Source organism: Buteo buteo, chromosome 13 (assembly GCF_964188355.1).
Source record: "Buteo buteo chromosome 13, bButBut1.hap1.1, whole genome shotgun sequence".
Classification (NCBI taxonomy): domain Eukaryota; kingdom Metazoa; phylum Chordata; class Aves; order Accipitriformes; family Accipitridae; genus Buteo; species Buteo buteo.
The window spans coordinates 13,917,023-13,942,947 of NC_134183.1; the positions used below are offsets into that span (position 1 = coordinate 13,917,023).

The window sequence follows — 25,925 nt, forward strand, 5'->3', positions numbered from 1 at the left end:
ACTGCTGGAACCAGTGCAGGTTAACAAAGGGAATGGAGAGATTAATGTAGGATGACTCCATCATTTACTGTGAATTTGGGAGATGTTGTTCTGTGGGTGTGAAATAAGATGGTCAGAACTAGCTCCTGGTCAGAAATCCCTACCTCAGTGTTTATAGGGAGCAGGGAATGCATCCCAGGTAAAGGATGCCTCTCTATCAGCTCTGTTTCTAATATATGCCAGGCTTCTGCTTGGATCTCAGGTCCTTATTCAAGGTCTATAGGCACTAGGAGACTTGCCCTGGTCACAGACCTACATCAGTGTAGCAGATGTTGGGTTTTAGGAAGGAAGCTGGGAAATCAGACCAATTTTGTGCAGATGAATTTCTGTTGGTGTATCTTTGGGGTTACAAGTCGAGTGTTCAATCAAATGCTGTTTAAATGTGCCCTCCCCAGGATCCCCCCCTGTGCACAAGAACATGCCACCGGTAGCTGGAGCGCTGGGCTGGGCTCAGGAGCTGCGAGCACGAATCCAGGTGCCATTTGGTCACTTCAGACACATCCCACATCTGTGCGTGTCTGTTCCAGCTAAGTTGCTTTATGACCATCTTGATATATTTTCTCTAATCAATCTGATTTTCTTTCTGTGTTGAACATTATCCAATGGTTATAGCTGAAATAATTCTTAGTCAAAGAGGTGTAAAGTGATTTCACTGGTGCTATTCAGCTTCCCTGTGATCATTTTTCTTTAAGAAACTCATTAATTGGATTTGTTTTGAAGTGGTTAAGAGGCACAGTGGGATAGTACATAGGCTATTCAGCTTTCAGACATAGTCCTAGGTTGCAATTGAAAGAGGTATTGGAACCTTTCCCACTACAATCCCACTCAGCATGTTCTCCAGGACATCCCTGGGAGCAGCCCAACCCTCGGCTGCAAGCCCCAGTTCTGGCATCATCCAAGCTGTGAATGGCAGAGAGGTGCTGGACTCAACTCATCTAAGATGGATCGATGGAGCTTAATTTCCAGGTTGGTGAACAGATGAGGACTTCTCTAGGCACTGACAGAAGACAACTTTCTCAGCATTAAACAAAGGAGCACTCTCCCAAGATCAAGGGAAGAAACTAGTGCTGGAATACTTATCACCTGAATGCTTGTTGTTATGGGTGGTCTTGGAGAAGTGTGGCCCCACACTTGCAGCTGCCACGTCTCATGGCACCATATGAGACAGCATTTAAGAGCCTTGGAAGCAAAGCAGTGTTGGACTTAGGACAACTGAAGGTGTATTCTGCAGCAGTAAAGACATCAGTGCAGTGAAACAAGCTCTTGGACCGTTCCCAGCACAGAGCCCAAGTTACCATGTCTGGTTTGAATCTGAATGGCAAATTTTGTAAACCATGAAGAAGGACCCAGATCTGCATTTTGCATTGATTTTCTTTCCTCCGTTTAGAGCAGTTAATAACATGCCCTGCAGCGGGGCTGACGTGATGCTCTTTCCTACGTGCAACTTGAAAGGGAAAAAGGATTAAAAAGGAAAAATTAAGATGGTTTTGCTGGAGTTTGCTTAGAGGACTTGTTTACTTCCAGAAGGTTTGATCAGCACTTGCCCAGTGGTGACTGTTCAGGCACTCCCTTTGCTAGCTTTTGTTTAAGTTAATTCAGGTTTTGTCAAAATGTCCTCCAAAATCAACAACCATTTTCAGGAAAACTTGGATATTGTAGATGAAACAGTGGGGAAAAGATGGCCTGATAGGAATTACTCTGGCCGGCTGCCTCCCTGGGTTCGGAGGCAGTTGTACAGCCCAGGCAGCGTGGCCAGGGTTCCGCCTCCCACGCTCTGGGATGCCTTTGCTCTTCACTACCCCTACAGTTTGAGGGGCACAAGTTTGGCACTGCAAAGAGCCGCATCTACCAGAAGCCACATGCTGCTTCCTTCTGAGCCTCTTTGATCTTAGAAAGTGCTGGCTGATAAGCAGAGATTGCCATGCTTTGTGCAAATACGGAGTGTGAAACTGGAAGATTTAGGTATGTTAAAGAGACCAGTATTCCTCCAGCAGCACTGAGCCCTTCTTCTCCCCTCAGGATGTGGTTCCCATTTTGCAGGTTGCCATGCAAACACCCGAGAGAGCGCACTGGGGCTTGGATAGCCTTTGTGCAGTGAAATGATTTTTAGGTGATGTGGTGGGGGTGAAATCCAAGGTCCCCGCTCAGAGTCTGCCTGCAGACTTGTGGGTGATCTTGGGAAGGGGTAAATACAGACTACAGCCTCACAGAGCTAAATGTAATGCTGAGATTGTCTGTTGTGCTACCAGCTCCTTGGACTCTGCTGAAGGAAGAAGGGTGATAGAGAAGTATGAAGAAATGATCCAGCTGCTCAACAGGTAAGTGGTGGCTGAGGCAAGGCTGTAACTGTATGAAGAAACATTCTCCTCCTCCAAGCCACCTTCCAGCACACTTGCCAGCCCAGGGCCTGGGAATGTCTCTTTCTAAGCCAGAGGGAATTTTCTGGTGGGAGAGCAGGAATCCTGTTGCTATATACCACAGTCTTTCTGTGGTGTCTCAAAATGAGAAGTTTGCGTGGGAAGAAGAGCTGTACAGCCTAGCAGAAATGTTAGTAAGAGCTTCTGTTGGTTGTAGAAGCTGCTGTGGTAGAAAACCTGGGCTGACCAGAAGTCTCAATCCATTTGTGCCCATTCACAGAGTGTATTTACAGTGGCTGTAATGTGTATATTCCACAATTTGGAGTGGGATTCATTGCCCCAGACTTAGTATGTTAATGTTTGGTAAATCTGAACTAGTCGCTCTGGGCTTTCCCTTGGGAAGAGCTACCTCCCCAGGAAGGAGATGGCTCTGCAGGGCCTGCTTTCTGTCAGCAATGAAGGGAGCTGAGACATCTGGCTGCTGGGTACCACAGTGGAGTTGGAGGGAGCTCTGTTTGTCATTACCAAAACAAAGGCTGAGTAATGCCTTCGTCTGCTGGCTTGGTAGCTACATGGTGGATGCTTGGTTTTTTTGTGTTTTTTTTTTCTGGCAGGTATCAGGAAAAGCTCTATGTAGGCTGGTCCCAGACAGTCTCTGAAAAATCACAGTACAACCTCACTCAACCGCTCATCCGTCGAGATCCAGAAACCAAATTGATCATGGTCAATTTTGATCCCCAGGTAAAAACTGCTGCCACTTAACTTTCCTGCCTGCCTGTGGGGATGTCTCCAAGCTGTGTGCCCCACTGTGCCTGGGAGATCTGGTGGGATTGGTACTAGATCTGTTCTGCTGAGGTCTATGGAGCTCCTTCTGTGGTGGGTAACATGAATTTACCGTCCTCTATGTGGGTTCTATGTCCTGGGAAAATATCAGGATTACAGTTTAAGCAGAGCAAATTCTAGTTAAAGCCAATGGCAGAAAGCCCCTGAGCAGCCAGATGTTTAACCGGTGTGAGCATCTCTGGACCAGATTTGATACTGGTGTGGGGAGTGTTGGGGCATCATCTACAGAGGTGGGTTCGTGTTATGTGTACCTGAAATCTGAGTTTCCTGAAAGGGTATAAATATTCCAGGAAAGGTTTGTTTTGTTACTCCAATGTTGTGGCTGTTGGATTTCCTTTATTGCAGTGCATGAGGCTTACTTCAGATTTAAGATCTTTTCTCCGTCTCCCTAGAGCTCCCCTAAAGCCTGTTTCCAGCACAGGGAGGATTTAGCATCCACCTCACCCAAAGCAGAAGCAGGGGTCCAAGCCAGCAGTGTGCATAGGTGGACTGAAATCTTCTGGGGCCTGGTGGGAGCCAGGGTCTGTCAATTGTAAAAGGGCCATTTGCTGGGGAGGTTCTGAAACTCAGGGGCCTGGGAAACGCTGGCATCAAAAACTTCCCCTGTTCCCTGGGACATGCTGCTGTTAAAGGAAAGTGTTTAGGTTTTAGAGCTCATTCAAGCTTTGCCCTCAGTCAAAGGATTTGTCCATCTCTTTGGAAGCTCCTTGCTAAGGTAGGAGCCAAATGGCCCCAGGGGATGTTTTCAACCCTTCACCCTGGTGACATGGTTTGGAGCCTGTGATGTGCTGACCATGCCTGTTCTCAGCTCCACTCTTTGAGTGCTTCTGCACTGCTCTTCTCAGCTTTCCATACTGAGGACTGCCTGATGTCCTCAAGTGCCTGCTTAGCAGCCCTTCATGCCCTCCAGAATAGGTAGGAGCACCTCATGTTGCCTAGAGGGAAGATGTTTTTGCAACCCTTCGGCATGGAAGACTTCCAGAGCTCACCTTCCATGGAGGAGAGGGAAAGAGGGGAAGACACCCTTGACCCCATGCTGCAGATGTCCCAGACATTCCAGTGCAAAGAAAGGAGGGGAGCTTGGTTCTATCTTGCTTGCCCTCTTGCTCCCTCAGTCCCCTGGTTTAACCTTTCCTCCCACTCCATCCTCCTCCTTCTACCTTTCCAGAGTGCCCCCTACACCCTTCTTAAGCCCTTCTTTCTTTCCTCTTCTTGTCACTGTGTTCATTGTCACTTTAGTATTGTAGATGCTCAGAGTGTGTTACGACTTATCTTCCTGACTTGCATTGCATGTTCCTCCCCTTTGCTGTCCCTGCAAAGGGAGCATGCTTCCCAGGTGCCTTGGTCAGTTCTGCTGGATGTTGGGTTTTGGCTAACATCAGGCAGTGGTGGAGAGGTTTCACTAACCCCTGTCTGTCACCCAGGGCAGTGACAAAGGTTCCTGGCCATGCAGTCCCTGTGCTTGTGGCTTCACCTACTTCTGTTCATACCTGGAGCTTTTTCCTATCAAAAATAGGGGCAGGGAACTGGGACCAGGGGGCATGAATGGGATGAGATCAGAGAGAGATTTCTTCCCCACATCTTTACAGGAAGGGATGATACAATCTGCCAGCCTAAGGGAAGGATGATTTTTAGGGTAAGCTCAGATGCATCCAGGAGTGGTCCTCACCCCTGCCATTGCCCATACAATGTACTGAACTTCTGTCACCCTGCCAACATGTGCAGTTCCAGGAGCATTTTACATCTCACTAGCCACTAAACTGAGCAAATATTTTTAGTCTTAGAAGTGATACATCGCAGTGGAAGACCTTGTGGCTACCTTTGTTACAGGGACTTACTTATACTTGGGTTTATAATTTAATAATCCCTCTCAGTCTGGTCCCATCACAACTCAAACATGCACTGCCACTGAGTGCTTTTAGTTGAGCTGGGAGAAGTGTCCAGAAAAAATCTTTGGTGGAAGGTAACCACAGGAGGATTTGAGTCACTGAGTTTGGAGCCTTTTTTTTATTTTTTTTTTTTTTTATGCCAGTCAGCCCAGCAAACCAACAGAACTGGGGCCTTATTATCTTTCACTTAGATAATTGCTAAGCTCTGCTTGCAAGCACGGTATTGCTGAAAGACTCTATTGATGAGGATAGCTGAGAGGACCAGAGATCATCATGGCTTTTAGAGGCTGCCTAGAGTTGGCTGGCTGCGTGGTGAACAGAGCTGTCTGTCTTTGGTTGGGAAGAAAACCAGAGGCAAAGATCAATGAGAGACAGATGGTACGGACTAGGAGGTGTCCAGGTCCTTTTCAGAGCATGCTGTTTTGTGAATAAAACAGCAGGAAACCCCTAAGATGCTCAGAATTGATTGGAGAGTGTCTGCCAGGTAAATGGGGAGGATTGTCTCATGTTCAGCTCTCTGCCTTGTTTCTCCAGCTGGTTTCAGTGCTGAAGGAGGTGAGCTACCTGTCTAGCAGCCAGATGGGAGCCATCCCACTGACAGCAGCAGAAATCTATTCCTCCAAGGAATCGTACCGGCAGATGGTGGCCAACTTGGAGCTGATGGTGAACAGATACAACAAGGTCCTGAAGACAGTCCTGGAGGTCGAATACCCTCTAATACAGGGGCAGCTGCAGGGTATTGACTTGAAGCTGAAAGAGGCAGAAGAAACACTGAACTGGAAGATGGAAGGTGAGCTAACTCTGTGTTAGGGGGGAAAGAGTGCATACACTTGGGTCTCATCAGATTCCCCCATGTGCCCAACCTCTGTCACCCGGTTCTCAACTGCAGTTCCCAGCAGGGCAGGGGACTCTCCAGCAGAGCCAGCACTGGGGGGATGAAGGGTAGCCCACAGCTTGCCTGCTCCTTCCCACTTTCCCCTCATCTGCTGGGGCTGTGGACAAGATCCTGCTCCCTTCAGGTTCAGCCTGGGCTTTTGGGGAGGAGAGGCTGCCCTGTAAGCAGTGCCACCAAGGAGATGGCAAGTCTTGGGTTTGCAGGAGCTGGCAAGGCTGGGGTTGAAGCGTCTGCTCACTGCCTGCGCTGGCCTCCCTGTGCCAGCCCAAGTGACCCACTGTGTGGCTGTGTGCCTGTGTCCCCGAGGCACTGCTTTCTCACCCAGTTGTGCAAGGTTTGGGAACCCTTGGCCCAGTCATCTGGTACTGGGATGGACTTGTCCCAGTGAGAGCCAGGGCCACCTTGTTATCTTTTCCAGAAGGATGAAATACTGCAGCTAGAGGTGGGTTTTGTGCACTGTGACTTTGGGATGATTTAACCAATGTTCTTGCCTGATCAGTTTTAACTGCAAAGCACAGCGGAGGAAGACAATTTGTTTCCTCTTGGTGAAAGCAAACTGCTCACAGGTGAAATATATATTTCTGTCATCAAGCTTGTGGTATGCACAGGAACAAGTGTCATCCCTTGGGAACATGCAAAGCAGAAGTCCTCATGCTGAAAAACTTTTTCTCCATTGCACAATAAAGATGAAAGGATTTTCCTACAGACGAATCCTAAGTTCCCTGCATCTAAATGCAGCCCTCGGTGGTATCCGGGGCTGGCACAGCCTGTGTGTTAGGGCTATGGGTCCCTGCTCTAGTGATGGTGGCAGTGACACTCAGCCTGATGTACTCATCCTCCCCATGCTGCTCTCTCTGGTAGCAGTCAGTGAGAGATCAAACCTGGACAGAGGGAAGTGGGAACTGTCAGACATCCCCACAGTGGTGGTACTCCTGGCTGAAAGCACAGACTGTGGCTGTCTATACCGTGGCTTGTTGGGGTAGGAGGGAGCTAGAAGTGGCTCTGTTGGTTAAGGTGGTAAGTCTTATGTGTTAATGATGGGTGAGAAATACATGAGACCACAGGGAAAAAGTCAGAGGCTGGCCTTAAGGAGGATGCACAAGAGCTCGACCTAGCAACTCTGAAAACAAATAGTCAATCATCTCATTTTTTACCAGGTGTCTGGGATCACATCTCCATGGTGATGTATGGTGTACATGACCTTGAACGGAGGATACAGAAAGCCAAAAACAATGTTGAGGAGATCCAGACCATCGTGCAGTCATGGGTGTCACCCATATTTGAGAGGAAAGATTGTAAAAGAGAATCACTGCTAAGCCTAGAGGACTGTCAGGACCGTCTGGAAAGGCGTTACAGCCTTGTCAGAGAGTCAGGGCAGAGGATTCATTCGCTGGTGAAGGTGAGGGGGGACCTTCCCTGGGCATTTGTTGGCTTTTCATAGGCTCTGTGTGTCTCTCTGGTCTGGTGAAAATGTCCAGAACTGTTTCACCTTAAAATTAACTCCCTTAACTCATTTGAAAATCTTACCCAGTGTCAATTAATGATAGCTTTGATGAGTGAGCGGGTATGGCTGTGTGGTGTGGGGCTGCTGGCTGGGCACCGCTGGGCACCCAGTTCAGGGCAGGAACAGGAGCAGCTGCAGCCCAGTGAAGGAGCCTGGCTCCCAGTCCTGGCTGTTGTGGAGCCACTAGAGGGGAGCCGTGCATCAGGCTTTGGGATCCTGCTCAGAGGAAAAATCCCCCTCCGAAATATTAACCTGAAAAAATAGAGAGGCAGCTGGCTGTGACTGACCTTTCAGTTTCAGATTTTTGTCCCTCTGTGGGAGCAGAAGGTGACGCTGACAGTCCAGGACGAAGCTGAGTGACAGGAGAATAGTTGCTGTCTGAAACCTCGGTGCTTTCCAGTGGCTTTGTCAGAGCTGCGAGTCCTCTTTGCAGGCCAGGAGAAAGCCCAAAGCTCTGCTCCTAACCTGCCTGGAACAAGGTGTTATGCATGTCAGGGGCAACACCTTGGCCTGGAGGGAGATGGATTTTAGATCCAGCCCTCTCCTGAGGGTCACCATCTGGCCTTGGAGTCTGGAGAGAACGAGCTGACCCTCTCTGGGACACTGAGCTCTTGTTGCTCACCTTACCTTGCTATCTGCAGTCAGCCCTGGACCTCTAACCCCCTTCTCTGCACACTGAAACCGTGGTGATGATTTTACTATGCTCATGTTGTTCTGCTGCCACAACTGTAACAGGCTCAGCCACCTCCAGCTACCACTCAGAAGACCAGGGTACTTGCTAGATTGGCCAAGGAGAATATGGGGTTGTTGTCATGGCAGGAGGGCTGGCACCACTGGTGTGGTGGGACTGCCAATGCTGCTCACAGGGGCAGGACCAACTGCAAAGCAGCATGAAGCTCCTGGGGAGGGAAAGGCACCATGGCCCAAAATGGGGTGTCCCCATGCCTCTGTCCTGTTGTACTGGTCAAACCTGGAAGAGCAGCAGCAGAGGGGCCAGGAGCTGGTCTGCTGGGCTTCCCTTGGTAGTTCAAGTCTTCCTGGGGGCAGGTGAGTCTTGAGGCTGCTGAGAGAAGCACAGTGAGCGTTTGGGTACGTGCACCAACAGGCAAAGGCAGGACAGCTAGATGCTGGCTTTCATTGCTCTTCTTTCACCAGGATGAGGCCTCTGGAGTAAAGGCTCAGTAAAACACTAGTAACAAGGGGACATTATCAAATACAAGGACAGGGAATGATGAAGAGAGGGGGTGCTTTCAGATAGGCATTCCCACAGAGTTCATACCTACGAAGTTCCCCTTTCTCTCATGTCAGCAAAACGCAGCCAGGGTGAGTGTGCAAGGGGCCAGAGCCCTGGCTTGCTCTGTTGAGACTTTAAGCACCCAGCTATGACGTGTCAAGTTGGGGAGCAGCAACTTTGGGTTGAATCGAGCCCAACTGGCAATGCTGCTCTCATGTGTGCCAAGCTGCCGTGTCAGCGCTGGGAATGGCACCCTCTCCTGTGCCCCCATACATGAAACGTTGCCAATGTTGACCCCCCAGCAACAGACAGTGTGTGTTGATTTCTGCTCACTGCAAGCTGGACCTTTTTTTTGCAACTGTGCCTGTGTTAAGAGCCCCCGGCAGGCTTAGGAGAAGAACCACTCAGAGGGCATAGCAAGGCAGGGGACAGGATCACAGCAGAGCCTGGGAGGCTGCTGGAAGGTGCAGGGAGTGGGTACACAGCCTGGCCTTGTTGGGATGGAAAGACTAAACCCAGGAAGTGTCTTGAGTCCTGTGTTCAGTTTTGGGCCCCGCACTACAGGAAAGACATTGGGGTGCTGGAGCGTGTCCAGAGAAGAGCAAATTGGTGAGGGGCCTGGAGCACAAGTCTTATGAGGAGCGGCTGAGGGAGCTGGGGCTGTTTAGCTTAGAGAAGAGGAGGGTGAGGGGAGACCTTATCGCTCTCTACAACTACCTGAAGGGGGGTTGTAGTGAGGTGGGTGCTGGTCTCTTCTGTCAGGTGGCTGGTGATAGGACGAGAGGAAACAGCCTCAAGTTGCGGCAAGGGTGATTTAGGTTAGATATTAGGAAAAACTTCTTTACTGAGAGGGTTGTCAGGCATTGGAACAGGCTGCCCAGGGAAGTGGTGGAGTCACCGTCCCTGGAGGTATTCAAAATGCGCGTAGACAGGGTACTCCAGAACATGGTTTAGTGGTCATGGATGTTGGTTGGACTCGATGATCTTGAAGGTCTTTTTCAACCTAAATGATTCTATGGTTCTATAGGATGGGTCCCTCCTATGACCCAGAAAACCCTGAATTTCCTGACTGGGAGCTTCCCTGGAGGAAGGGATCTCAATAAGCTGAGCCGGAAGGTTGTTAGCCAACCCTTTGTCTTCTGATCCCAATCTTTATCTGTTTTCACGTGGTTTATTTAAAAACCATTGCTTGGATTTAGAAGTTCTCTGGTCTTGAGATAACCATTTGTAGGGCAGAGGTGTAAGCAGTCCACTTTGAAGGGCTCATCCACTCAAGGTAACATTATGCGGGCCGCCAGGGCTGGGTCTTCATGCATTGGGATGAGACTTTGAGACCCCTGAGTGCTCCCTGCCCCAGATGTGCAAAGCACCCTTGAGCCCTGTGGCCTCAGAGAAGAGGGAGGAGAACATGTCGCAGAGCTGCTAAGCCTCTTCTGCACTCCATTTTTACCTGGCAATTATTTTGAGTTGTTTTAGACAACAAAGCAGCCCTTGACAGAAGGAGCAAATTGTGGCCATGCCACTAGCAGCAACATCTGTCTGTCTGGTTTCACATCCCTCCATGAGGCTGGTACCCATGTGCTCACTGGCATCAGTCCTTTGCTGTGGGCAGGTCTCTTGTGGGATAGACTGAGTCCCACTGTATTTGAAGGAATCTTCTTTTTCTTCCAGGAAAACCAGAGCCTTTTACTTGCAGACCCAGCATCTGATATCTGGAAGGCCTATGTGGATTATGTGGATGAGATAGTCCTGGACGGATTCTTCGCTGCTATTGAGTGCTCACTCAAGTACCTCCTGGAAAACACAGGTGACTGCTGGTTCCTCTCCCCTGGTTGCAGTGGCTGCTTCAGTCTCACTAAAGGGAGTTTTCTCTTTTGTGCTCTCCCTCATGTCTAAGCGTTGCTCTCTTCTTCCTGGCTTTCTGCTGTGCCTCTTGCACTGTCTACAGCAAGTGCTATGGGAGCCTTCAGACAGGGTGGGTGACTCCATCCCCCAGTCACTGGAGCAAAGCATTGCTCAGGGGAAAGGATAGAGACAACTATGCACCATTTGCAGGGATTAATGGACAGACAAAATTGAGGTGTCATCCTAAGTCTGTGCTTAGGCATCAGCCATCTCCCACCCTCACATGCACAAAGCATCAAGGTGATGCAATCTTTCATTTGTGGGGAGTCTCAAGAGCTGGTTCTGCTGATGAAAGGCATGAAAGAAAAACCTGAGCATTAGTCCAGTGAAGAGATGAGATGGGTTCAGGAGTCACTAAATCAGACCTCCTGCCTAAGGCCACCATAGAGGTTCATTCACACTGTTGAGAGCAACTTGTGTCCAGCTAAATCACATCTCCAGGAATGCTTCCCTCCTGGATGTGGAGGCACACTGAGTTGGAGAATTGCATCCAGTTCTTCACCATCTTGTTAAAAACATGCACATAATTTCACATTTGCATTTGGCTTCAGTTTCCAGTTGCTGCTTTTTTTTCATGCCTTCCTCCACTAAATGAAAGAGCCTCTTGGTTCCTGTTGTTTTTCTCCTCTGCAAGTACTTATGTGCTGTAATTGTTCAGCTCTCAGACTCCCTTTTGATTAGCTAAAGAGCCTAGTCTCTTTAAGGCTTTCCTCCACAGCAAATTTTCTGGTCTTTAATTCACGTGTGTCTCATCTGTTCTCCAGTATCTCCTGTGCGTACCAGAACATCAGCTAGTTTGCCAGCATCCCCTCCATCTTGTGTGCAGACACAATGTCACTGGACCCAGTGAGTAGGTGTCTGTGATCACACCTGCCTGGTGTCCCTGTGGGGCATATGTGCATCTTGTGGTGGGATGTTAGTGGTGGCTCAAGATCACTTTTCTCCCCTTGAAAAAGATCCTGGCATCTCTGTTCTTCCCTACCAGATCCCAAGGCAGGGCTCGCTCCCCTGTTTGAGGTGCAGCTGGATTTGGTGATCCCAGATTTGATATTTCATCCCTCCTTGGACCCTGGCACAAACGATGGCTTCTATGACATGGTGGAAAGTCTTCTCAATGATATCTACCGGATCTCATCACTGGTGCCCAGGCTGGCCGAGCACAGTGGCTTCCCCCACTACCAGGTCCGTGGCTGTGGAGCTCCCTCGTGCTATGTGGCAGTGAGGAGGTACCATGCTGCTCCTGCATCGCTGCGCTTTCTTCTCCTCTCTTATCCTAGGCTGACATGGAGGACATGGCTGATCTGGCTGACATGCGCCGTGACCTGATGGGACGTGTGCAGGCCGTGATGGTGGCCTGCTGCGATTACCGCAGTGCCTTCGACCACTACTCCTACCTCTATGGGGATGACAGAAAGGAGTTCTGCCGCCAGTTCCTCCTCTACGGGCACATCCTCACTGCTGCAGAAATTGAGGCCCATGGGGAGGACGGGGTCCCTGAGATGCCTCCCACACTGCAGCAGTTCAGAGAGCAGATTGACTCCTATGAGAAGATATATGAGGAGGTGAATTGCATTGAGCCCATCAGCATCTTCCAGAGCTGGATGAAAGTTGATGCTCGGCCTTTCAAGGCATCCTTGCTGAACGTGATTAAAAGGTGGAGCTTGGTGTTCAAGCAGCATCTCGTGGACCATGTCACACACAGGTAAGAGCTGTTCCTGCCTCCTCTCCCTGGGACCTGTGCTGACCAAAGGGGGTTTCTCTTGTCTTGGCTGGGCTTTATTGTTTCACATTGATAACCAATAGGTTAAAACAGGAGCAAGAGAAGGGGGCCCATACTACATGCCAACTCCATCACATCCCCTGTATCTTCCATCCCCTGGTGTTTGCTGGGAATTGGTACAGCTGAGTGTGTAAAGTGCAAACAGTTATATGGACTTGGTACCATTGACATCCCACAAGCCAATGCTCCTGGGACCTGCTGTGTGGTGTTAGATAGGACATCTGTTTGTCCGTTCATCCTGATCCAACTAATCTAATCTCTGCTAGGGCTCTGTGCTTACTTTGTTGAATTTGATATTAGCCATCAGTAAAGCTGCATTAATGCCATGAGATACTTGCTCTATTTCTAAATGCATCGCTCTTTTGAGTGCATTCTGTAAAAAAAAAAGTAATTCAGGTTGCCTGGCATGAGCAGTCATGGGGAGGTAGTTTCAAGGTTACAAAAAGGAGGAGTTCTGGATATAAGTTTTGAATTGACATGTATTCCCTGCTCTGAATAGCTGCTCAGTCACCAGGTCTGTGCAGGACGATGTGTCAGGTGATTTATTTGAGTATTTGCAACTGAGGCATCTTGGATGCTTATGAAGAAGTATTTATAGACATATGTAGTAGTGAAGGCTGCTGCATGAGGTGGATGATATGATCTCTTGTGTTCTTTTCAGCACCATAATTATGTTACATAATTTCTTTGCAAAGAGGTTTTTGTGTAGCTTAGAATGGGCATTTAGAAGTTCTTATTAAGAGTCCCTCACTCAGCAGTTTAGTCTTTATTAGGTGAGGTATTTAAGGATACATTTTGGCCAAGCAGCATCCACAGAATTTAAGTGGTCACTTAAAAAGTAAGTGTTTTGAGAAGAGGAGAATGACTGTGCTCAAAAGCACCAGAGATCCAGGAGACCATCATGCCTCTGCTGACAGTGCCTAGTAGCTGGCAAGATTAAAAACGGGGTAAGCAGGTAGGGAAACTTCCCCTGAATACTCTCCTTGTATCTAACGATTTATAACTCAAGGACTTGGAGAGGCAGGGGTCATGCATTTGTATTTAAAGACCTGGATGGATTTTTTTTTCTCCCACAAACATTCGGTTGCTTTTCTGAACTGCTGTGAATTTTTATCATCTGCATCCTCCTGCAGCAGGGAGTTACCCTGTGAAATGAGGCAGTGTGTGAAGAAGAATCCCTGTTTGTTGTAGCTTTGCAACCTGCCAGGTTCATTTGGGGATCTTGAATTCCTGCATTGGAAGAGATGAGATGAAAACTGTCCTTTCAAACTCACTCTCTCCAGACCACTCCTGAGCTCACAGGTCTCCGTTATGCTCCTTCTCAGATAACTTTTCTCCAACCTGAGAAGTCCCAACCTTTTTATCTGTTCTTTGCAGGAAGCTGTACCACGTCTGTGGATTTCTTTGAGCACGAATCATGGTTCTGATGCCCTCAGCATGTTGCCATGCAATGGACAGGGTTAGCCAGGCCTTTCCCCTGTCCATGACAGTCCAGCTGCCTGGCATAAGGCTGATAATTATTTCAATAGGAACTGCTCTCATTTTGTGCTTTCCTGCTTTGTGTTATATAGCTTGGCTGACCTTGACGAGTTCATAAAAACTGCCGATAAAGGTTTGAGCAAAAAGGTTGAAAAAGGCGATTATGATGGCTTGGTGGAGGTTATGGGTCATCTCCTAGCTGTTAAAGAAAGGCATAGTGTTGCCGATGCCATGTTTGAGCCCCTGAAGCAAACCATTGAACTGCTGAAGACATATGAGCAACAGCTGCCGGAGGAAGTCTATAAGCAACTGGAGGTGGGTGGAAACTTGTGGTGGACACACCGATTTGCTGAGTAGCAGACGTCAAAGAGAGTGTGAGCTTGAGAGCATTGCAGGAATATTTAGGACCCCACTCCCTGTCATTAGAGGGCCTCAGTGGATAGTATTTTGCTATTGCAGGATGTGCCTTAATAGCTCTAAATTTTGGAGTTATATTGAGATTTTTCTTTTAAAGCAGAGATTAAGCCTTTTGTTATGTATGAAAAACATAGAATTGCCTGCTCCAACTCCCAGCGATTACTCTTGAAAAAAATTAATGCATTTTCAAATACATCTGTTAATTAGGTTGAATTATAATTATTTTTAAATAAGCCAGTTCTTGGCAACTGTGGAGATGGGAAGGATAATGTTGGCAGAGGAGTTGCCTTCTCATAGGACTTCAGTCCTTCACTGGGTCTGTAAGACCAAATCTGCTTGGCCCAGAGGACATCACTGGGAGCAGGTTATGAAAGTACTTTGGCACCTTTCCACATCTGGCTCTGATGAATCAGGGTTTTTTGGGAAATTTTTTCTGGAAAGGAGACAATGAGATGGAGGTTAGAAAAGACTGCGAGGTGCCCAGCCAGCCTTGGGGAACAGGAGACAAGCACTGGCAGCAGCCAAGATGTTACAGTGGAGAAGCGTGTGGCTACATGCTGATGGATACCCTGTAGTCATGGGGTGCTGTGGGCAGAGGGGTCTGTGTAGAACACAAGGTTTAAAGCAGGAGCTTTTGGGGAGATGCTCCTGCCCTATGCACCTGTGCAGCAAAGGCTCCAGTTCTCTGCTGTAGGCTTGGATGGGAGCCGAGTGGGGTTTAGCAATCCCCTAGTTTTCTGCTTGTGCAACCGTGATCCGTAGGTGGTTGGGTCACCAAATCTGGAATAGTTAAGGGTTCTAAAGATACCTAGGTTCCCACAGACTCCCTGAAAACCAGGACAGCTGCATTACATGGATGGTCTGGCTGCTGCAACAGCTTCAGTCCAGCATAAAACATGGTGCTGTGGGGAACCCAGCTCTGCTAATTCCTCTGCCCGAGACCTGCTTGTTTGGTGCCTATTTGTGCAAGTACATTCAAATAACTGATTTATTTTTCTGATAGAAGAAATGAGGGATGTGGGGCAGCCATTCAGATGCAGGAGATAACAAAACAGTTTTGTTCTTTCTGGCAAGTGACAGCAACACGTAGTTGAATGATTCATTCACTCCTGTATATGGTGGGAAAACCAGAAATAAGTTCCTCGAGGTACTGCTCCCTCCATGGCTGTGAAGATGGGTGGGCTGGAGCTGGTAGTTTGTGTGAGAAGGACAAGGAAGCAGCTCCATGTATGCCCTGCTGTGGTCGTGGATAGTGATTTCTGTTGAGACTGGAATATAAAGTGTCAGAAAGAGACCCGTCAGGAGGGACTGGCCCTGCTCTGGCCATCTCTGCTGCCTCTGAGCTGCCTCCAGGTTATTTCCCTTCTTTCCATAGTATTGGTGGGTCTCCATTAATCTCCTCAACTATGTGAACTGGGATGAAAAGAAACCCAAAGGCTTCCCTGTAGGCTTGCACAGTACATGGGGAAGTGGGCTTTCTGAGAGCAAAGTACTGGGACTTGAGGACAGCAGAGCCCTTGGCTGGTGTCAGTGTCTGAGCTGAGACACTTGCAGCTTGGATGCAGACCTGAGAAAGAAACCAGTCTTATTTACTACTAATATTATATACACAGGGTGAAGGGATTTGCCTCAGAAAGCTCTCTAGAAGCCCTTCTGGTGTAACATCTTCTTCTGCTCTAAGAGCTGCAAGGAAGTTTCCCAGGATCTGTTTCTTAATTAGCTCTGGGAAGCCAGACAATCTGATGAGCTTGCATCCACAGCCCATCCTCCTGCCTTCAGCCACTCCCAGCAGGCTCTGGGTCCCACTGGGTTTGGTGTTAGGATCACTGTTCTCTCTGAAGCATGAACTATCCTGGGAGCCCAGGATCTGTCTGGAACCCTTCTTCTGAAGTTACTGAACACGTTTTTACAATCAGAGCAGTCAGTTACAAGGTCTCAGTCTTCATTAGTCTTCAAAATTGTGAGTAACTGGTAAGTTTTATCCCAAATTGTGTGTTTAGCCTTTGCATCAGAACAAAACTTCCTTACAGTTTTAGACATGGAATCTGTTGCTTTTCCTGTTCTGTGATTATCCATAACAGATCAGATGCATTGCATAGCAAATACTGCCTACCAGCATTTCAATTTTGCTTCCAGGAGCTGCCAGAAAAATGGAACAATATAAAGAAGCTGGCGATAGCTGTGAAACAGCATGTGGCTCCTCTGCAGGCAAATGAAATGACGGTTCTGCGCAAGAGCTGTGCGGCGTTTGATGTTGAGCAGCACAGATTCAGAGAGCGATTTCGGAAAGAAGCACCGTTCAGGTATGGGCAAATTACAGCATCAGAGAAGCCCTGAGGAAAAAATGCTTTATGGAATCATCTCTGAATGTCCTGAGGACATATGCTCGAGCCCTTGCATACATTTCCTACCTTCTTACAGTGTTGTATCTGTTGTGCCTGGGCTGTTTTGTCCCTGGGAACACTGTCCAGTGTTAGCAAGAGATTGCATTTGGATGCTGAGTGCACAATATCGCTTTAAGGTGGTGTCAGTAGTGCCATGTGGCTCTACCATCAATGTGTACTATAGATGTTTCATCTCTGCTTTGTCTCTTACAGGCACTGTTTGTTTTATGTTTTCTTTAGAAGTTGTTACAATATCACTTATGAAGAATAAACATTTCTTTCTAGGTTTGACACTGAAAAGCCTTATCAACTGCTGGATGCAAAGCACATTGAGATTAAACAAATGGAGTCAGCCATGACCTCGATTTATGAATCAGCTGGTCTGTTTGAAGTCATGGTGCCAGATTATAAACAACTGAAGCAGTGCAGAAGGGAGCTGTGTCTTCTCAAAGAGCTCTGGGATATGATCTCCCTTGTGAACACTAGCCTTGATGACTGGCAGACCACCAAATGGGTGGATATTAATGTGGAAAACATGGATCTGGAGTGTAGAAAGTTTGCAAGAGAGATTCGGAATTTGGATAAGGAAATGAGAGCATGGGATGCTTTCACTGGGCTGGACAGCAAGGTGAAGAACATGCTGACAGCTCTGAAAGCAGTGGCAGAACTTCAAAATCCTGCCATTAGAGAAAGACACTGGAATCAATTGATGCAAACAACGGGTGTGAGGTTTGTGATGGGCTTGGACACCACGCTGGCTGACCTCCTGAAGCTCAACCTGCATAACTTTGAGGATGAGGTTCGTGGCATTGTGGACAAAGCAGTGCGAGAAATGAGTATGGAGAAAGTCCTGAAGGAGCTAAAAATGACTTGGAGCACCATGGAGTTTCAGTATGAGCCTCACCCACGGACGAACGTCCCATTGCTGAAGTCAGATGAAGAACTCATTGAAACTTTAGAAGACAACCAGGTGCAGCTGCAGAATTTAATGACATCCAGATATATTGCTTTCTTCTTGGAGGAAGTGTCTGCATGGCAGAGGAAGCTGTCCACCGCGGACTCCGTCATTTCTCTCTGGTTTGAAGTGCAGCATACATGGTCTCACTTGGAGAGCATATTCATAGGCTCAGAAGATATACGGGCACAGCTTCCCAAGGTATGAAACCCCAAATCCTATTTTTCCTGTTTGAAAAGTGTTGAAGAAGAGCCTCCATTATACAAAATAGGGTTATCTATAATGCCAAGTTCTCCAAAGCAGGGCTTTTCTCCCGCTGCCTTGCTTTTTTGGAGGCTCCCTTAGTGCTATGGTAGTTTCCCTAGTGCTGCCCCAGGATGTTTTTGTACTGTAGGTTGTGCTTGAGCCATGCTGAGAAGCTGATTTTCTCCCCTCCACCACTGCATAGCAAATACAGAGTTCCTGGAGACTGAGCATGAAGCTGCTGGCTTCCTTCAGTGCTGCAGGCGTGTTCCCTCTTTCCTTGGAGGGAAGAGGACCAGCATAATTACTCAGACATTGCAAATCATCAAACCAGAGCTGGACCAGGCAGCTTTGGCAGCATCCCCTTCCCTGCCTTCAGCGCTGGTGAAGGGCGAGAGCAGCTGTTCTCCCACTCCTGCTTCGGAAAATGGAACAGAGTTGTCATTGGTGACCTCCTCAGGGGTGTCTTTGAGTCCAGCTTCCAGTCTTATTCCAGATTCCTTTGATTATTAAGAAAATCTTCCAAGCTTGTTCCTGGCCCTGCTGGACCACTTGCAGCCGTGCTGAGGAACCTGTCTTTCACTCATGAGTGAACTGCAGTTGACTGTGTCACTGTTGTCCCCATCCATGTGCAGCTTCACTGACAGCACTGCTGGGGTACTGACACCCAAGAGGGGGTGTGCACAGCCCAGTGACACCCAGACGATAGACCACCCTGTCTCCATCCCTTCACTCTGGTCTGCTTGGGCTGTTCCTCCCTCTGCTTTGGAAAGCACTGGGCACACCTCACTTACTGGGCAATGTATACAGGTGCTAATAACCAGTGCTCTGAAGGCTGTACTGTGTGCCAGCAAGCTGTTAATATCCAACAGCTATCTAATGGCATGTATGAAATCGTATCATGATTTAAATCTGCATCCTACTGGGCAGCTGTCTGCATCTCAATACTTGTCTGGCAGGTGGCACGAATCAGCAGCCTCTTCCCTTCCCTAGAAGAAAAGATGGAGCTCAAAGCCTCTGGAGGCTGAACCTCCTTGGGATGCATCCAGGGCTGGGGGAGGATGTGCTGGTAGGGCATGGGATCCACATCGGAAGCTGGCTACCCGGCTTGCATGCAGGGAGGGGCTGAACCCTCCAGCCAGAGCCTTGCTACCGGGGCTGAACACAAGTTAATGTGGAATTGTTACCAGGAAAGCTTGGAGCACTTTTATTCAGTGTCCTGGCTCACTCGGGAGGCCTGGCTTGGGAAGAAGGGAGGAGCAGAGACATTTTGAACATAGGTTTTTTTATTCTTCACTGTTAACTCCAGAAATTCAGGGTCCCTGTAGGTGCAGAGCATTAATTGTCAGCATGCTCCTCTGTTGCCAACGTGGGGCTTCCATGGCCTTACTCAAGGCAAGGAAGGGCTCTCCTCTGCAAGTGTCATCATACCCAGTTCAAGGATGGGCACTGGGACTCCTGTATTGTAGCAAGAGGGGAAGAGAGAACTCAAATGCAGTTGGTAGCCTTTCCCCCATATGGGAGCATCTCCTGCTGCTGTGGCCAGGGAAACTTGGTATTTCATCTGGACATGGGAGAGGAAGAGTTATGAGGAGACATTCAAAGGGGAGTTCAATCCCAAGAAAGTGGTTGGTCCTAGGCATTGGCTTCTGCATGGATCACTTTATCCACGACTCCTTTGGGATACAGTGAGAAGATGGCAAGTGCCCTATTGGAGACTTGTTTCAGGCACATGGCTGGAAGAGCCCTTCTGAAATGGTGGAGGGGTCCCTCTGCACTGGACAGGAGGCTCTCCTCAGACAGTCTTTCTCCTCAATCCAAAGACAGCACCCAGAGGATGGGATCTTTTAGCACAAAATCAGTGGTTTGCAGTGAATGTGTTCCTTTTATTGCTTTTTAGGACTCCAAACGCTTTGAAGGGATTGATGTGGATTTTAAAGAACTGGCATATGAAGCTCAGAAAACCCCAAACGTAATTGAGGCCACCAATAAACCAGGTCTGTCCCAACAACTGGAGGACATTCAGAGCAGGTAGGTAGAACTTCAAAAACCCCAAGATTTTGGTAGAGACTGGGATCAGATGTAATAAGTTTGTTTAACCTGTGCTCCAAGGCTTTCTTCCTAGACTGTACATACCTTGCATTCACAAGTTGCAGCACTTCTGATCTTTCTTAAGTCTTTTTATTTGTGATTCATCACCCTGAGGCCCTCAAAGTGGAGTCTGGCTTTGCGTATGTGCAAATCCTCCTCCTGAATATTGATTTGCACACATACAAAGCTAAGCATTCAGCTGGTTTTAATAACACATGACCTCACTGCCACCCCAAATACAATGTCTTAAATATCTATTTAGCAGTCCAAGCAGGGATATCTGCAGTGAGCTGAGCCCATGTTCTTTAATTTACAAAATTATCTCTGCATGTATACCCTTGACACATGGTATAACTAGACTCTCTGAGAAAGATCTTAGTGTCTTGAGATGGATACACTTCTCACTTAACATATGAGCTTGTCTACTTGGAACACACTTAAAAGTTAATATGATAGCTGTTGCATCAGTAATAACTATCCATTTAAAATAAAGAATTATTTTATTTTTTTAATCAGATAAGGCTGATGTTCCTCACAGAGGACATGTTATTTATGAACTTTGTAAGCTCAGCAGCAGTTTAGTATGAAACACTGAAAGATTCATTTTAGATCGGAGCAAACAAGTTTCCTTTCAGGCTTCGCAAACACAAAAAACTGATTAGGTCTGAATCAGACTTTAAAATGTGGCTCATTAGAATAAAAGCAGTTATGGAAACTTTCATCCCCGTGTTAAATCACCTGTGGCAGTTATAAGCTTGTCTAAAACTGTGGGTCAAACTGCAAACCCTTGCTAGCCCCTTCTTCCACCTGTGTTTCTGCTGGTTTTTATGAGGCTTTTCTGACTCTTAGGCTGTTTAACCCTTAGGAGTAGAGAGAGATCTATGAGTTACTATGTGCTATGTTGATCTGTTTGGAAAATGCTGTAGAGGACCAGCCTACAGGCTCAGCTCATGTCTGCCATTTCCCCATGGTAGAGGAGAATCTGCTTGATAACCCAAACTGTGTAGCATTAAACCTGAAAGGATATTTACCCACCTGTCCTGGGCTCTGTTTATCTACTTTGTCTCCCCAGGTTGTCTCTGTGTGAGAAGGCTTTGGCTGAATATTTGGACATGAAGAGGTTGGCCTTTCCCAGATTTTACTTCATTTCTTCTGCAGATTTATTGGATATTCTTTCCAATGGCACCAACCCACAGCTGGTAAGCCTTGTACTGCATCACCTTTGCATTTTCCAGCTGTCAGTAATGTCATGGTGGAAGACGCTGTCTTGGGACTCTCCTGTAGCTTTTCCTTTCTTGAGTGCTTTTTCTCCCACCCTCACTTGGATTAATAATAATTCTTTCACAGCTGGCCTTCATCTGTCATCTTTGAAAGGCAACATGTGCACTGTATGTTGTCTGATCTAACCCTGGTGATACTTGCAGATGGTTCTAAAAGCATAGCATAGGGTAGAGCTGTTTCTGGTGCGATAAACACAGTGGTTTTGTTTCTGCTGGGGTACAGTGAGGTTGGAGGAAACCATCTTTTCTTGAGGATCTCAGCCAAAACTTGTTGCTGACCTTGGATCCCCAACCTGGGATGTCACCAAACAGCATCTGCTGTTGAAAGAGCCACAGACTGGGCATTCAAATGTGGAAATGTTGACAACTAATGGCTTGGAGAGTTCCCTTTTTTTAGGTAGAAGAGGCATTTGCTAGTCAGCCACTTCTTCCTTCCTTCGTACAAAGGCCTTTGGGATGTCCTGATTATAGGGGGAGAGAAGAGCATAACCTGAAAGCGGTAAGACAGCTGGTAGTCGGACAGTGGCTATGGCCAAGGCAAGCAAGTAGATCTCTTGGGTTGCCATCCACCCCTGTGCAGCTCAGGGGCCAGGCTGGGCATCTCACCTCCTGCCCTGGGCTTCTGTGACCTCTGACTGAGAAGGTTTCTCCTCTCCAGGCTGGGTTTCTAGGGACAGTGCCTGAATGCCAGGCATGGGAAAATCACACCAAATATACCATTCCGCCTGTTGACTTTGGTGAGTTGCTGGATCATCCTGTGGAGGAACTTGTAGTAACCTTCCTGTTTTAGGAAATGGCTTCACTGTGCTCTTCCCCCCATGGCCCAGAGGAGCACAGACACTTCCTATCTCCCAGAGTTCAGAGGATTCAGTCCTGAAGATGTTTTTCCATACAGAGCATAGCAGTGTTAGGGTTGATTATTAATGCTACAGGTGTTGCTGTCAGGAAACCTTGGCCACTTTGCCTGGCAAAGCTGTGCTCTGGCTGGTGTTGTTTGGGATGCATCATTTATCCTGAGGTTGGTATGTACAACCAATGAAAATGTTCACAGCAAATGGAGAGTGTTGGATAAGGAATGAGTTCCTTATTCCATCTTTCAGTAGCAAGTAATCTCACCCTCTTTAAGCTTTTCATCATTTTCATCGTTCAAGTGAGCACATGAATGGAGCAGGTTTGCATGTGCATTTGGAAATGCTGTTGTTTGCCTCTAAACTTTAACACTGCTCATATCTGTTTCTGCTGCTGGGTGATTTCAGCCCGCAGAGTATCATAAATACATAGTTGATTGATACTTAAAATGGAGAGAAAAAAAACACAGGAAGAAAAGAAAAGAAAAGAAAAGATACTGTGTTGAAATGCTCTGCGGAGTAAGAAGAAATTCCTGGTGTTTTCTGTTATTCAAAACTATTTGCAGTAAAATCAAAGTAAATGTCAAGTAGGCTCATACATGGATATGGTCTCAGCCTTTCCGCTGTAGTTTCAAAGTCTGATCATTCCTAAAGGAGGATTAAATACACAATGATATTATCTTCTTGAACTGGGTATTGAACTTGTGCAGATTCAGGTGTGCTCAGGGCTCTGGCGGCAGGATTGCACTAAGTGCTGGGGTATGTCCGAAGCCCTGCAGACTGGCCAGGGTCTGGGAATGGACGGTGGGGATTTGTGAGCAGAAACTTCTAGACATAAGAAAAGGTTTCTATAGTTTACTTAGGATTTGAAAGGAGATATGCTTACCAGGCGGGGTGCTGAGTGCCTTTTGCTTCTTGAAGGTACTTAGCACCTTCCAGGATTTGGCCCTGCTTGAATGCGCATAAGAAGACCACTGAGCTATATCTACCTGCAGGATAGCTTGAGAGAAGGAGTGTTGTAATCCTTTGCGAGTCAGTGAGTCAGAATTAAATGGACAAGTCCACCTGTCTTTCTGTGAAAGCATTAGAGCACCATGCATCATGGGCTGTTCTCATTTCTCATCGCACCCATGGGAGTCTGTCCACCCCCCTGTCTCTGGCTGTCATTGAGAGAGGCAGCTCCTGTCTGCGACTGCTTTGTGAGCTGACCCTTGCCATGGGAATGTCAGTCCTGGGAGAAGGCTGCCTTTGTTTGCAGTGGTATGTGACACATGCAGTGAAGTATTTGTGTGTTATGTAGTGATCTGGAGCATTGGTGACCTGCTCAGCTCCCAGCAGGAAGGTGCCGATGTTGAGAGCCTGCAGCAGTGATGCTAGCATCTCCCTGCTGGCTTTTCAAACTCAGCTGGGTGTGAACAGGAAAGGACTGAATTATTCTTTTCCTTCTGGAAGAGCGCTTTTGGTCAAGATGGGTGTTTCATAGGAGGCATGGGCAGTTTAGGTGTTTATCATAGGTCTTGGGCAGAAATAAAGGTCCGTCTTCTCCATGGAGGAGAATTCAGGACTTCTCATTGGCACAGAATTGATTTCTAGTAGTGAAAAAACAGGAAGGTTCATAGTGAAGAAAACTCCACAGTGTGCTGAGAATAGGATGAGGTGGAGCAATGGCTAGAGACCTCTCATCACTACATGTAGGGAAATTTGGGCTAGGAGGTCATACAATGCTTGAATGTTTTCTGTGCTCTTGCCCTGTATGGGAGATTTCCCAGTGGAGAAATGCGATCTATGAAGGCATGTCTATTTTCTAAATGATGTAGAAGTAGGTGGAAGTATTGGGAGAGACAGCAAGATGCTTGCGTTGGCAGTATCCTGGCCATGTACGAGAAGGTGTGGTGCTACCAAGATGTCCAAGATCATGCTTTGTGAACATGATTATGCCTCTGACATGTATGGTGATCTCCATTCTGCTTGTCCTGTCTCAGTTGCTTTTTTTATACAATTCCTTTTGCAGGTGCAACGTCATCTTTCCAAACTCTTTGACAATGTGGCCAAGATGAAATTCCAGCTGGACTCTGAGCAAAAGCCAACCAGGGTTGGCCTGGGAATGTACAGTAGAGAGGAAGAATATGTCAGCTTCAGTGAACCCTGTGACTGCAGTGGGCAGGTGAGAGGGAAGACCTTGTCTATCAAAACTGTCCAGTGGAGTCTGCTCTCCTGCCCCTTGTGTGGGCATCTGTTGCTAAGACACCATAGAGCTTCACTACTCTTCCTTTATGCGTGAGAAAGGCTGGAAGAGGTAGTGTGTAATTTAATTCCTCCTTACGCCAGAGTCCTTGGTCCCACTCTGGATAGGTCCTTACTAAGGTGGGGCAGAGGTGTCATAGTCCACTCTGGGAGAGAGAGCTGTGGCCTTTTTCTAACTAGTTTTTTTTATTAGAATTTTTCTCACATTTTGAAGGTTAGTCTTACAGCTCGTTACAAATATCCTTGGTAAGGGAGGGGATGCAGACTGAAAATAGACTAAGCTATTCCATAGTACCTCTGTGTGGGTATCTTTTGAAAGAGAAGGCGTTTCTTCCTGTTTCCCAAATCTTCCTTCTTTCATAGGATAAGTACAAAATGTAAGAATCAAGCTACTGCTCAGCTTATCTGTCCCTGTAGTTGCACCTTTCTCTATGGACTATTAGAGGAAGCTAAAGTACGTACTACCAGCTACTGAGCTCCCCGGTGATGGAGCTTGCTGCATTTAAACTATCTTCTCAGTGAGGACTTTGGAAATACTAAATTCAGCAGGAATTGTGTTCCCAAGTTTGGCAGCAGCTTCCTCTTGCTGCTTGCAGATTGTGCCCAAGTCCCCTGAGTGATTCTGTCATGGTCTGGAGGTGGAACACACCGAACCAAATTACTCATCAGTAGAGAGAGTATGTTTTGGTTTCTTCTGTAGCTGGAGTTCAAGAAAAATCTGCCTTGTATTCTTGGTGTCTGGAAATAGTTGCTAATCCTGCAGTACCAGAATTGGCTAAATCCACCCAGTCTGAAGGAGGCTGTGAGGCTTGTTTAACTCAAGAGTTGAGATGCTTTTCCCATTCCCTATCTTCAGTAATTACCACAGGTGCTTAAGAAGAGCAAATGTGTTACTGTGTTTTAATCTTTTCTCCAGGTTGAGGTCTGGCTGAATCATGTACTAGACAGCATGAGGGCTACTGTGAGAGATGAGATGACAGAAGCCGTCATGGCTTACGAGGAGAAGCCGAGGGAACAATGGCTCTTTGACTATCCTGCCCAGGTATCTGCCTCTGCTCCTCATCTCCACTCAGGCTGGCATGTGGGAAAGGCAGCTCTTGGCTTCCCCTTCAGTTCCCTTCTTTCAGTAATGGCCTCTAGCTGTAGATGAGCATGTTTCTGGCCTCTGCTGTGCTGTCCAGGAGGGAGGAAGGATGAGTTGTCCTTTATCCTGGCAATCTCCTGATGGAGTTCCCAGGCTGAGCAACATGCTCTGATTGGGGCTCCAGGGATGATATGCTCTTGGCTGGCTGACAGAGCTCAGGGACTTGGGCAGTGCCTGCTGCACCCCATGGGTGATGGGAAGTCTATACACCCAGAGGAGAGAGAGGTGCAGCAGAAAAACAAAGTGGTGAGGCCTAGTGAGAGAGAAGAGCCCCTCCGATGCACCTCTGACAGCCTCATGGGCTCCAGCTCTTCCTCCTCTGCTGTGACAGGCATGTGAAGGTGCTGATTTACTAATAAGTATCTGCTAAATATGTCTACCGCTGATACGATGT

At 47.5% G+C, this 25,925-nt stretch overlaps 1 protein-coding gene across 1 annotated transcript in view; it reads left to right on the top strand.

Annotated features, from left to right (window-relative positions):
- The window catches only part of DNAH9 (dynein axonemal heavy chain 9), a 209,010-nt gene that overhangs the window by 17,999 nt on the left and 165,086 nt on the right, over positions 1 to 25,925 (top strand). The window contains exons 10-24 of the mRNA XM_075044848.1: positions 435 to 549; positions 2,289 to 2,357; positions 3,011 to 3,137; positions 5,663 to 5,918; positions 7,181 to 7,422; positions 10,433 to 10,568; positions 11,652 to 11,848; positions 11,944 to 12,368; positions 14,018 to 14,240; positions 16,479 to 16,645; positions 17,012 to 17,882; positions 19,825 to 19,955; positions 21,088 to 21,214; positions 24,155 to 24,307; positions 25,304 to 25,429. Of these exons, the coding sequence (XP_074900949.1) occupies positions 435 to 549; positions 2,289 to 2,357; positions 3,011 to 3,137; positions 5,663 to 5,918; positions 7,181 to 7,422; positions 10,433 to 10,568; positions 11,652 to 11,848; positions 11,944 to 12,368; positions 14,018 to 14,240; positions 16,479 to 16,645; positions 17,012 to 17,882; positions 19,825 to 19,955; positions 21,088 to 21,214; positions 24,155 to 24,307; positions 25,304 to 25,429 (3,365 nt within the window). The remainder of the gene's footprint in view (positions 1 to 434; positions 550 to 2,288; positions 2,358 to 3,010; positions 3,138 to 5,662; positions 5,919 to 7,180; positions 7,423 to 10,432; positions 10,569 to 11,651; positions 11,849 to 11,943; positions 12,369 to 14,017; positions 14,241 to 16,478; positions 16,646 to 17,011; positions 17,883 to 19,824; positions 19,956 to 21,087; positions 21,215 to 24,154; positions 24,308 to 25,303; positions 25,430 to 25,925) is intronic.